Raw genomic sequence first — 16171 nt, forward strand, 5'->3', positions numbered from 1 at the left:
TTAACAGCAAAATAAATCGCCACCATAAATTTGGATATAAAAAAAGAACAGGTATTTCAGTTATATAAACACAAAAGCGCCAGAAAAACAGTTTAATTAGGCTTTCGGGAATAGAAGTTTATCCAGTCAATAATTTAACGCATAAATTCCGTTTATTTATCATGCAAAAATTTGGCAGTAAAACATTTCACAAAATACGTATCGATGCGTACAAGCCTAGTATCCTAACATAGATGGAAGGGTCAGATTGCTAGTAAATAGCTTCCCAACTATTTCAAGGTCAATGATCAAAAACAAGAACGAGAATTGTTTTAAAACGTTCAAAAAGGTGGGCTAGGAGGGTATGTCTGCTCTATTCGCCAGGCAATTTTTATCAGTCAAAATGCCTACAGCTAAAATTTTAATATAGATACTACTGTGGCCTTCAGTTGTGACTGAAGTTCTCTGACCTCAAAGATGAATTCAAACAGGAAAAGTGAGTGAATAAGTCACTTTGTGGGTTGCTTCCAAGAGACCTGTTCAAAACTTTAGAAAACTAGGCAATCAATCAATTCAGACTCAACAATGCCCCATAAAATTCAATTACGCAAAACCAGTCGCTTTTTCATTCCATTAATTTTTCTGCGCGTTCAAAATTCCCATTTAAATGACTTGACAGACCACTACTATTTAAACTTATCTTCAAAAAATGACAGCACCCCGATCATTCAAATTGTTAAGGTGAGTCCGTAAATAAAAGCCGTTCGAGTAGTTGACGACGGCTGATAAACAACACCAATAGAAACAGAACAAAGAAAACACATTGGTTCGTGTGCCAAGAAGGCAAGTTGAAGTTCTCTACTTGCCGATGTTCCCGAGTATTATAAAAAATGGTTAATTGGGAATTCAAATTGGCTTCCAAATTGAAACATTATTAAAAACCAGCGTCCCAACCAAATGCAATATAATTTTTAGCACGTTAACTTAAGCAATTAACGACAATGTCTAATTGCCAATCTGTATAATCGTTACTTCGTCAACATACTCCTCAACGTAAGTGCCCTAACAAATGTAAAAAGGCACCTTTTGTAAAACTACTGGGCTGGAACGTACCTACTCGCCCTACCCAATTTGATAAGGCAATGGCGCATAATGGCAACAGAAAACTTGCCTGCAAAACAATTTTCGCCGACACGCTACCGGGAATAAAAGAATCCGAATGATATTCCACATACCGAGGAAATAATGCGTTTTTTTCTTAAATGAAAAAAAATTTTTTTTGGGCACTAAACATTTGCCTTACACAAACACAATAATTTGGTTTAGTCGTTTGTTTGTAATTTAGAGATCAAAAGCATTTTTGTCAATTGGTAGGTTGGCTTTTTCACACATTACTCGCATAAATTTTCGTTTTAAAGAATAATAACTTCTGGAAAACGATTTCTCCAATTTCTCACAATTTAGAAGCTTTTATCGAGTCTCTCTGCCAGGACGATTCTTAACTATAAAATGAATCACAGAATGCCATGTTGTTGGAGCATTTGCCTGCTTTATCCACTCTTTCATTAAAATGACATCAAGCGTAGGATTTAATTGGAAAACTCGATTAGGAGAATGAGATTTTTGTAGCCATTAGGCAAAAATTTTTAACTATGGTTTTGTAAAAATTAGTCGAATACCAATTAAGACACTGCAATATCCGATTGGTAATATAATGTAATTAAAAGACCATAATAATTGACATCGAAAAATAGCTTACAAAACTTTCAAAACACGACCAGTTATTAAATTTTGAGCATCTTTACGATGGGATTTAACTCCTCAACTCCGGTAGTGCTTTTTTTTCAAAAATTGTTTCTAAATTATTTACATTAAAGCTATTGATAAGTAATTTTGAACATTCTCTATTCTTTCCTTGTTAGTTCTTTAAAACAAAAAATTGGCTTTGATGAAGCCGAGTAAAGCGACGCAAAAACATTGAAAAAATAATACAAATGGCACGCACTTTCACCACTCGCTTGCATGCAAAGACGACTGTCAGGGAATCTTGGCTGCATCGAAAAGATCACGAATAATTTCTTTTAGGTGTTTTAAAAGCTACTTGCCTAATTACCACAAAACTTTAGGTCAGGATTTTCGCCTAATGGCTGAAATAATTTCGTTCGCCTAATCGAGTTTTCGCCTAATATCCAATTCCCCGACATAATTGAAAACTTGAAAAGGAACTGCATTTCAAAATTCAAGCAAAGAATTAAGAAGGCGGAACAATTTTTCGCGCAAATTTTTAGAGACAAAAATAGAAGTACAACCAAGTGTAAGGTACGATTATGAAATTTATGAAAAAAAGCGCCCGAATAAAAAAGGCGTTTGAACAGATGGCGGCGACTACTAGCATAAATTTTTCCAAAGTTCTTAAGCTATCAAAGTAAAATTCAGAAAACTTAGTAAAATAGTATCTCATTGAACGTAAAGAGTTTCGAAAACTTTTCGGCTGTCCCTGTCGAATGACTGTTTGATTAGCACATGATTATGGTCACATGTTTTCCATAAAGAACTTAGACCTATTTCAGAGAGTTGAAAGCTGCAATTTTCTTGAAAAGCACAACCAAAATAAATTTCTTGTGCATCTTACAAATCTGCATGTTTTTTGAAATTTCTAAAAGTTACCAAGTCCACGCGAACCTTTGAAAATAAACAGCTAAGGACGAACAATACGCAGTTTTACACGAAGAGTATGTTTAAGACTCGTTACGGGCCTCTAAATTTTGACCTTACAGGACGTTAAAATTACTTTTTAATTGTCTGTACGTCAGAGCTCACAAGTAATTTTTGTCATTTTGTAGGATTGATGCAGTGCTAATGTTAAATTTTCTGAATAGCTTTTGGCTGCAAATATGAATAACGTAACCGACAAACGTTGGGGGAATTGCTCCTAATAGAGCGGTTAGCTTCGTCAGTGGCTAGCCACCGGGGGGGGGGGGTGCACCTTGCACCGGGGACTGGGGGCAACCTCTCTTCACATCATAATTATAAGTCACCAAAACAGTTTCCGGGAATCGCATACTTGGAGACTACTCAGCTGAAAGGCTCTAAAAATTTTGTAAAGCGAATAATCGCATAAAAACATAATGCGACTATGTCGTAAGCATTGCTCTTGAACGACAGGCGAGGCAATTTAATTCAGGTACTGTAGCCTAGATAAAATTTTCTTTATGTGAGCAAACAGTCAACTACGCCGGGATTCGAACCATGGACTCTGCAATCCCTCACCAGAAGCACTCCCCACTCGAATTTCAGTCCCTGCTTGTTGCTATGCTGCAAAAGTTTTTATTTTAGCAAAAAGCTATACTTCGAAGTGAGAACAAGAGAGATCACCCAAAAAAGAAGAACGAAAGCGTGAAAAAGTCACTGGAGAAGTCAAAGAATGTTCTAGAAGAAAAGCCCAAAAACGGTAAAGCGAAAAAATTGCAAAAAAGACCAAAACGTTTACAATAATTGCTATGGACATCGTTCAAGAGCAAAGCATACCCGGCAGATTGCCGGAAAATAGCCGCCGTTGATTCTCATAATTTCTCATGATTCTCTATTGGGATTGAAATGAAAATAACAAAAATTGATTTTTGTATAAAAACATTTTAAGTGCGATTTATTTTGATGTCATTTCGTAATTGAACATACTCCTGTCTCTCAGTGAGAGGCTACAGGGTCTAGTATCAATACCAATAAGCATTATAGATCATAACTAAAACTTATGAGAACAAAGTTCAAGTACCGGGCATCTTCTGTTGCTGACTTTGATTTTTTTATACTGACTCTCTTCATTTTGAATTGCTTTGCTGAGCAGCTGCTGTTTAAAAGGACTTTGAGCAGAATGACAGAAGAGTGAAACTAGCCTAGAGAAGTCAAAAAGAATTTACGCAAAATGTCGAAAAAGCGGCAAAATGGGTAAAGCGAAAAAAAAGTTCGACGAATAAAAAAACATAGCAGGACAAGTCCTGACGTACAATTCAAAGAATTTTCATTGACTAAAAAAACTAGACCTAAAACGGACTATGAATGGATTGGAAAAATCATTTAGAAAAAAAACCGATCCAAAAAATCGAAAAAAAAACAGTAAAAATCAAAGTGAAATTGCCGCATGTGAACAAAAAACCACTAGCGAGAAAGCGAATTTTTGTTCAAACACCGTTTTCTCACTCTACTTTAAATTTCGAGCGAAAAAATTTCACGCCGCAAAACCACTCGCTTTTTCGCTCCATTTCCTGTTTCGGCGTGACCAAAATCACTACTCCAATTTGACTTCAAAAATCATGAAAATGTGTGAACAGACCTTAAAAAAAAAAAAAAGACAGCGCCCCAATACAATTCAAATTCTTTGAATTGTAAAAAAAATAGGAGCACTATAATAGCCGGCTGAGAAGATGAGGGCGGCTATTAAAAAGACAGACAGGACAAATATAATTTCTACAAACTTCGCTTGAGAGGAATTAATAAGCAAGAAAATAATTTTTATCCAATTGAGAAACTTTAGTCGAGTTTCAAAGGAACTCTCAGGAAGGTAAAGCTTTATTATAAACCAATTATTTTTTTTAACTCAGCATAGCAACTGAAGTCAACACAGTTAATTTTTTGCTAATTATCTGCTGCAAATTCGCACAGTTTTGAGCACAGCAGCTCGATTAATATGAAAAAAATAACTGCCGAAAAAGTCAAAGATACACTCAAAATAGCTGCCACAAATTTTGCTAATTTTGTTTGAGATCTATTAACCAGGGTCTGATGGCATTGTGGCCGTGAACTGTTTCATCTACGTGTGTATACAACTTATTCGTTGAATTAGAACGGTCGTTTCAGCCAAATTGAACTCTTGCTCAAAATAGGTCTTAAAGTACGTTATAAAGCAGGTCATCAGAAACAATCCATTAAGCATATAGAGCATCAAATTACAATCCAAAAGCTATTCTCGCAAACATATTAGCGTTGCACTTTGCAAATATAGCTGCTTTCACTTCCAATAGGAGCACCTATCAAAATTTAATTGGTACATTGTTTTTGTAAACTAACTAAAACAGGTGCTTTATAAGCGACCGAAAATTCAACGCACCTTTGTTGCCTTTTTATTACGGCTACAAAATACACAAAGATACACAACCAACTGTAATAAAGTGCATTAAAACGGAAATTTACGAGCCGTTAGCCAACCAAGCTCAATGCACTGGGTTGCTATACTTGACGTATTTATAAAGCATAAACATAATATTGTCCACATGGAGTTGTCTTTATTTTATCCCACTAGTTTTCCCACCGCAATTGTTTTGGAAACTAGTTGGAAATCCGGGGATTTCAGTCAGGCCACTTCTGCGAATTGGGCTTATTTAGGCCAACGAGAAAAGTCTGGAAAAATTAATTTTGTTTATGAGGCCCGTTTAGACCGAACTGTTCCTCATTTAGAGTCCTCTTAGTCCCATGGGAAGGTAGAATCTATTGTTAGTTCACACAAAACAGGCATGTTGTTTCTAAATAATCCCATACAATCCACCAATATTTCCCCTGATCAACCCCTCATTCACTTACGTACTTAGGTGCCTACCAACTTGCATTTCTTTTCAGTATCTACAACCCACGCCCCTCCCTCCCCCCCCTTCACACACTCAGCCCTCATTTCAAAAACAGCCAAGCTGAACAAACAAATATTTCACACCGTCCTCAAGAACTTCAAATCAATTTGTAATGAAGAGAAAAACAATATCCTATATCAAATCATTCCGTTAAGTGCCAATCAATCTTAAAACTAAATTCTTCTATAAATAGCAATTTTTTTTCGAAAAACATGAATATACAAGCATCATAATTTCAAAATGGCTACAGTTTTTGAGGGTGATCTGAAAAGAGGAACTTGATGTCCCCCTTGATCACCCTTGCTTTATTGTATTTATACGAAAAATCTAAATAAATCTATCTATCTATCTAGCTACAGTAACAAAACTTTACGTCTATAAATCACGCACAAGCGCCGGGACAATTTCGACCTGCGTTTGATTGGAAAATCAATGAGGTCGCTTTAGAGTGCACTTGATAGGGCTTTAGTTGGGCCCGATTTGAGGGTAAAAATCGATTGCTTTTCACTTAGAACCTGTCCGTCTAACAGGATACCCCCTGCAACTCACTACTTTCAAATCCCACATGCCCCGATTTCAGATATTATAGCTACTATCGCTTCTAGATGCCCAACATGGCTTGAAGCCGTTACAACCAACACTGGGAACCATACAGACCTCTCACTTTTCAGCAAAAACGGATCCAACAAAAGTTGCAAAAGTAGATCGACTTTGTTAAAACCAGTTTTCATTGTTTTATTTTTCATACTCTGTCTCATATATTTGTGCAACTAACCATCCAACAATTCAGGTTTCAAAAATATTACAAAAACAAGCCATCATCTTCGCATTCCAAAAAATCAAAACCCCGGCATTTTTGTTTCAATTCAAAAACCCCTGGCATCAAAAATACACCCCCTCTCCCGGCCAATTTAAACTTCAAGTACCTTCATCGGTTGAGGAAAAGTGGTCAACTATTTTTACTTCTCAAAAAACTGATATTTTGCCTTTCCAATTATAGATGCCTCTGCGAAAATATTCCCCGATTAAAATAATTAAATTTAAAATAATTCTGGGGTGTACATGTTATTTCTAGCCCCACTAAGCTGGGAAAGCCTGGAATGAGGAAGAGGCAACTTTTTCACTCTTTATATTTCAAGATAAATAACAGAATTTTCAGATCTTTCTGTTGAGCTGATCAATTTAGAACACAGTCAACTATATAACATAGCATAAAATTTTTGATTAATCAAAACGCGATTTTTTCGGGTTTTAAAATGTCTTTGAGCCCAATTTGAACTAATTTTTGACCTTGTGTGAATTCTGCTATAAAAACGCCGTAAAACACGTTCACATGTGGCGTAGCCAAAACAACGCGATACCAATTTGCCCACTTACAAATATAACACTGAGATGCTAAGCCCTTCTAAACTTGACTACCAAGGTTACTTCAGTTATAACAGCATTTCAGTTATAACAGTATTGCCATCCGTCAGATTCTTGTCATATACAAGCAACACTTTAAATTTTCTCAAAAACATACCTCCCGCACGCTCAGAACTCACATGCATAATAACATAGTGCTAACTATGAAAGCCCGATTAGGGCAAACTAGAACCCAGATTAGGGCACAGTTCCGTAATTGCGTTTTGGCGTTTTACAGCCATTCGCACCCTAATCAAAAGAGTTGGGTCCCTTCATGTTTCTGTATATTTATACAACTACCCCAGTTAACAGCCAAGTTGTAATTTCACTTCGGGCAAAACAAGGGCTGGCTTTGGGCTCTTTTCTTTAATTAAAGTTCAAACGTGGCCCTATTTCAATTCACGTCCTATTTAAAAGGAATAAGGCCAACGCCGTAATGTAAATCCAAGGTTTCTTGTGTACTAATATCAATAAATATTAATACGAGCAGACGTTTGAATTTGGCTGTTGCGGAGATTTGAACATAGCTGAATTCGACAACTAGGCCCAAATGTTTCGGAGAGATCTCACAGTCGTTGAAAAACCGAAGCGACAGCAAAATAAATCAAAGTTAACAAACCGCGAATTGTAGGAATATTGCAGTGCACTATAAAATAGATGAGAGACAGATCAGATCGATGAAGAAGAGATAACAAGCAGTTATTTGCCTGCTTTTTATATACGCATACAGTAAACTGCAATTTTTCATCAATTCTTTTTCTCGGAAATTATATTCGTCCCACCAACTGTAGAGTCAGAGGATAGTTTCACAAACGTTTATGCCAGTGAAACAGAAAAACATAGCTGGCAGAGCTTTGTAGTAAAAGAAACTGATAAAAAAATTAAGAACATAGCTGGCAGATTGCCAGAAAATAGCCGCAATAGATTCGTAGATCGGCAGTCTAAAAAAAACAGTAAAAAAGACAGACCAAAATAATTCGTCTTTTCATTGAAGGCTGATCTGTTATATTTTGATTAAAAATCTGTAAAGTTATTGCTGCCTCTATTAGCTGATCTCAAATAACCTTCATTTAGAGTGACACACACCCATTTGACCTTATCTCTTTGAAATAAAGTAATTAAAAGTCAATTTCAAAGTGAGGAAGTCATTTTTGAGAGTGAGGTAAGTCAAGTGTGACCAAAAATTTAATCACGCGCATGAACAAAAGAACTCGCTCCACTAAGAGCGAAAAATGACGTCACACATGCAATTCAGTTGAAATTGCATGAACGAATGAACAAAAAGTGGCTGTGACGTCATATGGTCGTAACAAAAATCATGACGACGAAATAAAAAAACATAGCAGGTCAAGTCCTGACGTACAATTCAAAGAATTTTCATTGACTAAACAAAAAAAACTAGACCTAGAATGGAATATCAGTGAATTGAGAAAACCATTTAAAAAAATCAGAAAAAAAAACAAAAAAAAACAAAAAATCAATGTCAAAATGCCGCATGTGAACAAAGAAAACTACTGTCGAGAAATTAAAATTTAATTCAAACAAAAAACTAGGCCTAGAAAGAGCTGTGAATGGATTGGGAAAACAATTTAGAAAAAAATCCCATCCAAAAAATCGAAAAAACCGTAAAAATCAGAGTGAAATTGCCGCATGTGAACAAAAAATCACTACCGAGAAACCGAATTTTTGTTCAAACACCGTTTTCTCACTCTACTTTAAAATTAGAGCGAAAAAAATTCACGCCGCAAAACCACTCGCTTTTTCGCTCCACTTCCTGTTTCGGCGTGACCAAAATCACTACTCCAATTTGACTTCAAAAATCATGAAAATGTGTGAACAGATCTTAAAAAAAAAGACAGCGCCCCAATACAATTCAAATTCTTTGAATTGTAAAAAAACAAGAGAAGGCCAATAATAGCCCCAGCTATCGCTGTGCGGCTATTAATAAAAGAAAATATTAAAATATTCAGACCTCATTAAAAGCGGAGATGTTATATTTTGATCAACAATCTGTTTAACTTATTACTGCTTCTATTTGCTGCTCTCAACCTACAATGACGCACAATTACGCCTAGCCTTTAATTACAATGACGCACACTCACATGACCTTATCTCTTTGAATTAAAGTAAAAAAAAGGTCAATTTCAGAGAGGAATTCGTTTTTGAGAGTATGTCACGTGTGACCAAAAATTAACCACAAAAGAGAAAAAGAACTCCGCTGAGGGTAAAATATATCGTCACGCACGCATTTCAGTTAAGATTGCATCAACGATCGATCCAAAAGCAGATTTGAAGAGCTGCACAATTTGATTCAGGGGCTTCAGCCTGGATAAATTTTTCCTTATGGGTGCGAAATCATCAGCCGACGGTAGGATTGGAGCCCCGACCTTCTTAGTCTAATTCCGTCACCTCCAATTCCGATAGCAGAGAGTAAAAATTGCAGACAATTACTCGACATTTGCAAAAAATCTCAAGCGGGGGTCCCCAGGGATCAATATTTGCTGTGTTTTTCTCCGTGTACATAAATGACCTACCTTATCAACTTATTAAGAAATCATTTCTTTATACCGATGATACAAAAATAATGGTACAGATTTCAGATCGTGAAGATCTTCAGTTTGATATAAATAGAGCCATCGAATGGTCTGGTTCAAACAAACTGAATTTCAACTTTGACAAATTCAGCATTCTCGAGTTCTCATACAAAAATACATATGATTCGTCCACAAAGTTATTTGCAAAAGGCATTGCCATCAGAAACGAAAAACAAATTAAAGACCTCGGTTTAACTTTTACGTCCAGCATTACTTGGAATTGTCACCTCTAAATAGCCATAAAGAAAGGATTCCCAAAACTGAATCATTTAAGAAGAGTTATACCCGCACCACAAAAGAAACTGTCAAATGCACATTGGTGAAAACGTATATATTCTCTGCGGTCTTTTATGCGTCAAATGTCTGAAATCCAGGACCGCAGTATCTTCAACGCTTGGAAAGACTGCAAAGATCGTGTTTAAAATGGATAACTTGCCGTTCAGTTTTGGGTGACAACGAATACGTTGAGAGCCTAATTCGAAATTGCCTGTTGCCAGTCGGCTATTTTCTAGTTCTTAACGACCTACGACCTAATTCTGCTTAACAAGATTTTAGTGGGCTTAACTTCTATGAATGCCTCAGACCACTGGTCAATAACTTTTGGTTGTCCAAAGACCAGATCAAGTGAAAAATTTTTTATTGAAGCCAGAAAAACATTTCGGAAACGTTCTGAAGATAATTACTTTAATAGAGTGGTCCGATTCCAAAATTCTTTGTCTCAACTTAACAGTTTTTCTAACTATCCACCACACAAAAATCCATGTCAGTTTTGAAGAGAAGGGAAGAGCTTTTTGGAAGGGGAGGCAGTGAATAGATTCAAATATAAAAGCTACCCTTCATGGTGGAAAGTTTTCGAGAAAATTTAATTACTGAAACTTGATTTCTCCTCTAATCTGGGACAACCAAGCTGGTTGTAACCATGTTTGGTTGAATTCATATAATATTATTATTATTATTGTTAACCACTGAGATATCAGGGCCATATCGAAAATGTAACAATCGGTTTTGTTTGAACAATAAAATTTATTTCGGAGTGAGAGCAGTTGAAATCACTCAAAATTATGAAGAAGAAAGACACACACGTTTACAAACATTCGAGAATGATTAAAAACATAGCAAGACAAGTTTACAATCCAAAGAAATGAAATGACTTAAGACCCGACTATTAATATTTCTACAGCAACATCAAACTAGAACAATTAACAAATCCCCTGACCCTATATGCGCAAAAATAAACAACAAAACAAATTAAAAACAAAATTTGTTTCCCCAAGATTTAGCGTTGAAGAATACCTACAATAACAACAATAATAAAACATAAAATGAGTACAAAACACAAAAAAATTGTGGGAATCAATTACAGACAAAGCAGAGGGCCAAAACTGAAGACAATTGGCAAACATCAGAAACTTTGAAAATCAGATTCCCCAAACTAGAATCTCACACTTACAAGTCAAAACAAAAATAACGACAGCTACCATAAAACTTTAAAGCCCTTTAAAGCTTTAAACACTTTTTAGCAGTTCCAACTAAAAAACACAACAAACGATTAATTTAGACGTCCTAAACAACCCATGAGACTTGTCGTTAAGCAGACTAGGAGAAAAGACAACAAACTCAGCAAAAAACTCGTAAACCTAAAAAATTCAATACTTCAAATAAAAAAATTCAGAAAAAGAATCAGCTTTGAAATGAAACAATCAAAAAGCTTAAAAAATTCACAACATAGCCGGCAGATTGCCGGAATAGCTGCGAAAGAATAGACCTGCGTGCCAAATAATAGAAATAGAAACAAAAACAGATATAAATTGAAAAAAAATCGACGCCGCTTAAAAAACTAGGCTAAAAAACATTCAGCGATAAAATAAAGCTTGTTAAAAGTCATTCCACAGAAGCATTTTATTAGGACCTTACTGCACATATGAGTTCCTTTGACCTTAAACAAATTCAAATTAAACTTAAGTTTTAAAGTGCAAAAGTCATTTTATTGAGTGAGGTAAGTCACGTATGATCAAAATCTAATCACGCAAATAACCTAAAAACTTTCGCTAAAGCGAGTGAGAAATGACGTCACGAGCGCAAATGCCGTTAGTTAGAGGAAGAAGTCATTGAGAAACTTTTGACTTTTTCAGCTTTGATGTGTGAACAAATGTAAAACGAAAAAAGAGCGCCAGACGACGAAACAAAAAAAACAAGAGCACCGCAATATAGCTACGCTCAGCTTACAGCTTCGCAGCTATAATTAGAAATCTCTGAGACCTGTCCCTAGAGATAGTAAATTATAACTCAACAAAGATACAACAAATACTTCCAAACTCTAAAAATTGCTTAAACATTTTGAGAACAAATAGTATCAAAGTTATGAAAACCATTAGCGATAAACTCAAATTCTCTCGAGACTCAATAATGCCTCATATTGTATCCTATTCTTAAGACCCAAGAGACGAAACAATGACCACAGCAGTCAAACTTCAAAAATCTGAAATTCGTTCGAATACCAACTTCTCACTCCACTTTAGAGGTAATTCAAACAAAAAATCTAGATTAAAACCTACTCACTTTTTTGCTCCCTTTGCTACTCCGTGATTAAAATAACCACTCTAATTTGACTTCTCACTGACGTTAAAAGCCGAAAAAAAGTGAACAGATCTTAAAAAACATAACCGGACATGTCCCGAATTACAGTCCAAGGAATTGCAATCCAAGGAACTTGAGAAACAATAATACTAACACTTGTTGAAAACATTGACTAAAACAAAAATGACTAAATAAAAAATACGCCCAATTTTTGCAAAAACCAACTGATAATTTTTGAACAATAACAGTATAAAAGCCACTCATAGCATTATCTAGGCACTGAAAGAAAAGTTTCAAATCAGAAATTCTACATAAGCGACAGAAGAGACGTGTCATTATTGCGAATAAGTGTTAAGAGAGAAAAAAGTACAACAAATACAAAAACTCAAAAGTCAGTATCATTTTTTTTGAAACCGAACAACGTAGTATAATTCATGGAAAGCATTAGCATTGGCCTGAAATTGATTGATTTAAGCATCTTAGCAACTGACAAGACCTGTCATCTACGAGACTTAATAAACAAAAATCACAATAAAACTCTCAAAACCAACAAAAAATCGACATTTTAAAACAATTAGTGTCAAAGCCAAAGAAGTCAATAGTTTAATATTGAAAAAATTCAATCACTCAACCTATTCCCTATTGTGAACCTATAAGACAAGTCCCTAATTTGACTAACTGATAAGGCGACTAAAAGTTCAACAAATACCCGAAAAACATTTTAAAAAAATTAGAAGTGAGAAAGTGAAGCGTTTGAAAAAGTTGTGAAAAATGAAGACCAGTAGCTGCGGACTCGTACCATTAATTAGATTACTCAATGTCTGCTTAGCATCCCGCAGGACCTGTCACTGATGATCCTAAGAGATATGAAACGAGTATTATTTAAAAAAAAAAGTAGAAAGACTGAAATATTCACTAATATATTATGACAACAAATGGCGTCAAAGTCATAAACAGCTATAGCTGCCCATTGATGAAATAAAGTGAGTGCAAATATGCGTAATTAGAGCACATGTATCATTTGAATAGCACTCAAGAGAAGAAACATCGAAAACAAGTCAAATTGAAGCACGTGGAAAAAAAATCCCTCTGAAAAAAATTAAATTTTGTTCAAACACCATTTTCTCATTCCACTTTAACGGTAGTTTGCAATAAATCACACTTTAGAACTACTCGACTTTCCCTCCTTTTACAGCTTGCTTGAGCATGATTTAAATCACTGCTCTAATTCAAGTTCTCATTGACGTGAAAAAGCCGAAAAAAGTGTGAACAGATCTTAACAAAAGACAGCACACCAACACAATCCAAATACTTTAGATTGTAGAAAGACGGCACACCTACACAATTCAAATGTTTTGGATTGTAAAAAACAAGAGAAGTCCAAAATAGCCCCAGCTATCGCTTTGCGGCTATGAGAATTGAAGATAATGAAAATGATTAAACATAGATAATTGTTTGCTGAAAGCGAACCCATAAAATACTCTGGAAAGGGCCACTAACCAGTAACAGCCACTATCGCTTCGAGTCCATGATCATGAGTTAAAACACAGAATAATACTAAAATAACAACGTTCACAATAAAAACTGTTCGACTTCATCGGGGCGGTTTCAAAACTCGTGTAAATATCAAGTTAATAAAATCTCGCTGAAAATTGTCAAACCGCTAGCATGCACAAGGTGCTGAGATACTTACTCTTATATGACGCATGACAGCCAGTATCTCGGCTTTGGTCGCGGGTCGCGGAATGTCTAGGCTGCCAACATACTGAAACAACATACATTGCATTCTGATGTAAATCAACTTTCAATTAAATCGATATTTGAAATATTTTCCCCTATCAATTACGAAACAAAATTTAAATAGAATTAAGAAAAAAGTACAGCACAATTCTACATAATATTTAACACTGATGGGATGTTTTCTTGACTATAATTTCCATTCAACTATTTTAATTTAACTACAGAGTCCTCCAGATTTCTCCCGAAATTTTTCCAAGTACCCAAAAACTCAGCTTCACTTTATTGTGCTGTCTACAATTCGCGCAGAATTGAGTATCATGTGTATGAGTTTATATCCTTTACTTATGAATTTATCTAACCTTGGCGTTGAATCGGATCCCCTCGTGGAATGCCTCGTCAGTGTAGAGCGGCATCCGGGTGTCGCTTTGGTCGTCTCCCATTCTACCACTGCCACTAACACTACTAATTCCCACTCCTACTGCAACACTACCACTACCAACAACAGCAGCAGTATTCGTACCACTAGCACTTGTTGTAGTTCCTGAAACTCCAGCTGCAGCAACTCCACTCAATGAGGACTGCCCACTGGACGATACGGCAACTGACGTCACTGATGCCCCCAACGCACCAGATACAGCTCCTCCTGGGGGTGCGGGTGATAACACGGACGTCGAATAGGAAACCGTTCGCTGAAGGGTTCCTGGCTGATGAGAGAGGGCGCTGTTAGCGTTTGCACCGTGCCCAACCGCGACCTGAAAGAAAACGGTTCAAAAATTAATTCAGTATTAATTCATTTTTGCAAATAAACAGGTGGAACAGATAAATTCAAAATGGCCCAAATTGAATGACCAAAATAACATCACTAACAGCAAAAGATTTAAAATAATCTACATAATTAGGAAAAACTTAACTGACATGACGGACGAATTGTTCCCGAACGGTGGTTAGGGATCAACAAGAAAATACTTTAGGGAACCTTCCATTGGCTTATAGTTGTTAACTTCCACCCATTAAGTTGAGCTGCTTTAAAAGCCGAATGAGCGCAATTTAACACAAAAAATAAGCAGAAGACAGTGAACAATTTACTGGTCCGACAAAAAAGTCATCAGGCAAATATAGATAGCATGAAAAAGACGGATAAGACCGACATAACATAGCCGACTAACAACGAGCGAATTGCTCTCAAACAAACGGCGAGCGGCTGGCTTCGTCAGTAGCTAGGCACGGTTTAGTGAGGCTAGCTTTAGCTTAATTGAAGGGGCGCAAGTGAGCGTACCGGGGAGGGGGGTGCATCGAGGGCTGATGGGGTGACAACAGTGGGGGGGGGGGGGCAACAGTTTGCTACGAACTTTGTTTGAGAGCAATTGAAAAGCAAATATATTGCTCGAGCTTTCACCAGATTTTCACTAATTATACACTTTCAATTAATCAAAACTCGCTGCTGGTGAGTGTAGCAATAGCGACACACTCATGAAAGAATTAATGAGCGGAACAAAAAAAGATCAAAAATGTTCCTTTGGGCTTTTCGCGTGCAGAAAACATAACCGACTAACGTCATACGCGAATTGCTATCAGACGACCTGTAATCTTTGGTAAAAACCAGCTCGTGTTTAGGGTGGGTGGGGGGGGGGGGTAGTAAGCGGCGGGAGCGGGGATTGGGTTGGGACTGGCAGGTCCGAACCGCCAAAAACTGCCCTTTACAATTATGTCATCTTCGATAAATTGTACATTGAATGAATAATAGAGGTCTAAGAGAGCTGCTCAGCGACTTGAAGCCCTTCAGGTTTTACCAGTTAATCCAAATTTTGAGGACAAAAAATTCAAAGCGTCGGACGAATAACCGGTCACGCAAAAAAAAAGAACGCAGGACCAATATAACTGCTCCAAACTTCGTTTAAGAGCAATTAAAAAGCAAAAATAAGCCATACTTTGGTAACGTCGAGCTGCTTTCACCAAAGTTTCACGATTTACATACTTTCAAAACATTTTATTTTGCCGACACTGTTTATTGACTCCGCGACTTTTTGAACGGCAGCCGGCAGCACTAAATATATCTTCCAGAAATGGTCTCTCATTTTTATCGGGCTCAAAATTATCAGAACTTCAGAAAATTGAGTCAAATTATTTCTGCGTATAGCTGTCCATAGTAAATTAAACTATACGGTCATCAACTGATATTTCAAAAAACTGGTCCAAGAGATAAAAAATTAAAATCCTGCGCTTAAAATGAACATTAGAAATTCAACTTATGTAACTCAA

At 36.3% G+C, this 16171-nt stretch overlaps 1 protein-coding gene across 6 annotated transcripts in view; it reads right to left on the reverse strand.

Moving 5' to 3' along the window:
* The window catches only part of LOC142339617 (uncharacterized), a 111081-nt gene that overhangs the window by 61318 nt on the left and 33592 nt on the right, over positions 1-16171 (reverse strand). For all 6 annotated transcript variants that reach the window (XM_075389784.1, XM_075389782.1, XM_075389783.1 and 3 more), the window contains 2 exons: positions 14272-14664; positions 13866-13937 (listed from right to left, as the gene is read on the reverse strand). In XM_075389784.1, the coding sequence (XP_075245899.1) occupies positions 13866-13937; positions 14272-14352 (153 nt within the window). In that variant the 5' untranslated portion in view covers positions 14353-14664. The remainder of the gene's footprint in view (positions 1-13865; positions 13938-14271; positions 14665-16171) is intronic.

This window comes from Convolutriloba macropyga, chromosome 5 (genome assembly GCF_964194025.1).
Source record: "Convolutriloba macropyga chromosome 5, txConMacr16.3, whole genome shotgun sequence".
NCBI classification, from domain to species: Eukaryota; Metazoa; Xenacoelomorpha; order Acoela; family Convolutidae; genus Convolutriloba; species Convolutriloba macropyga.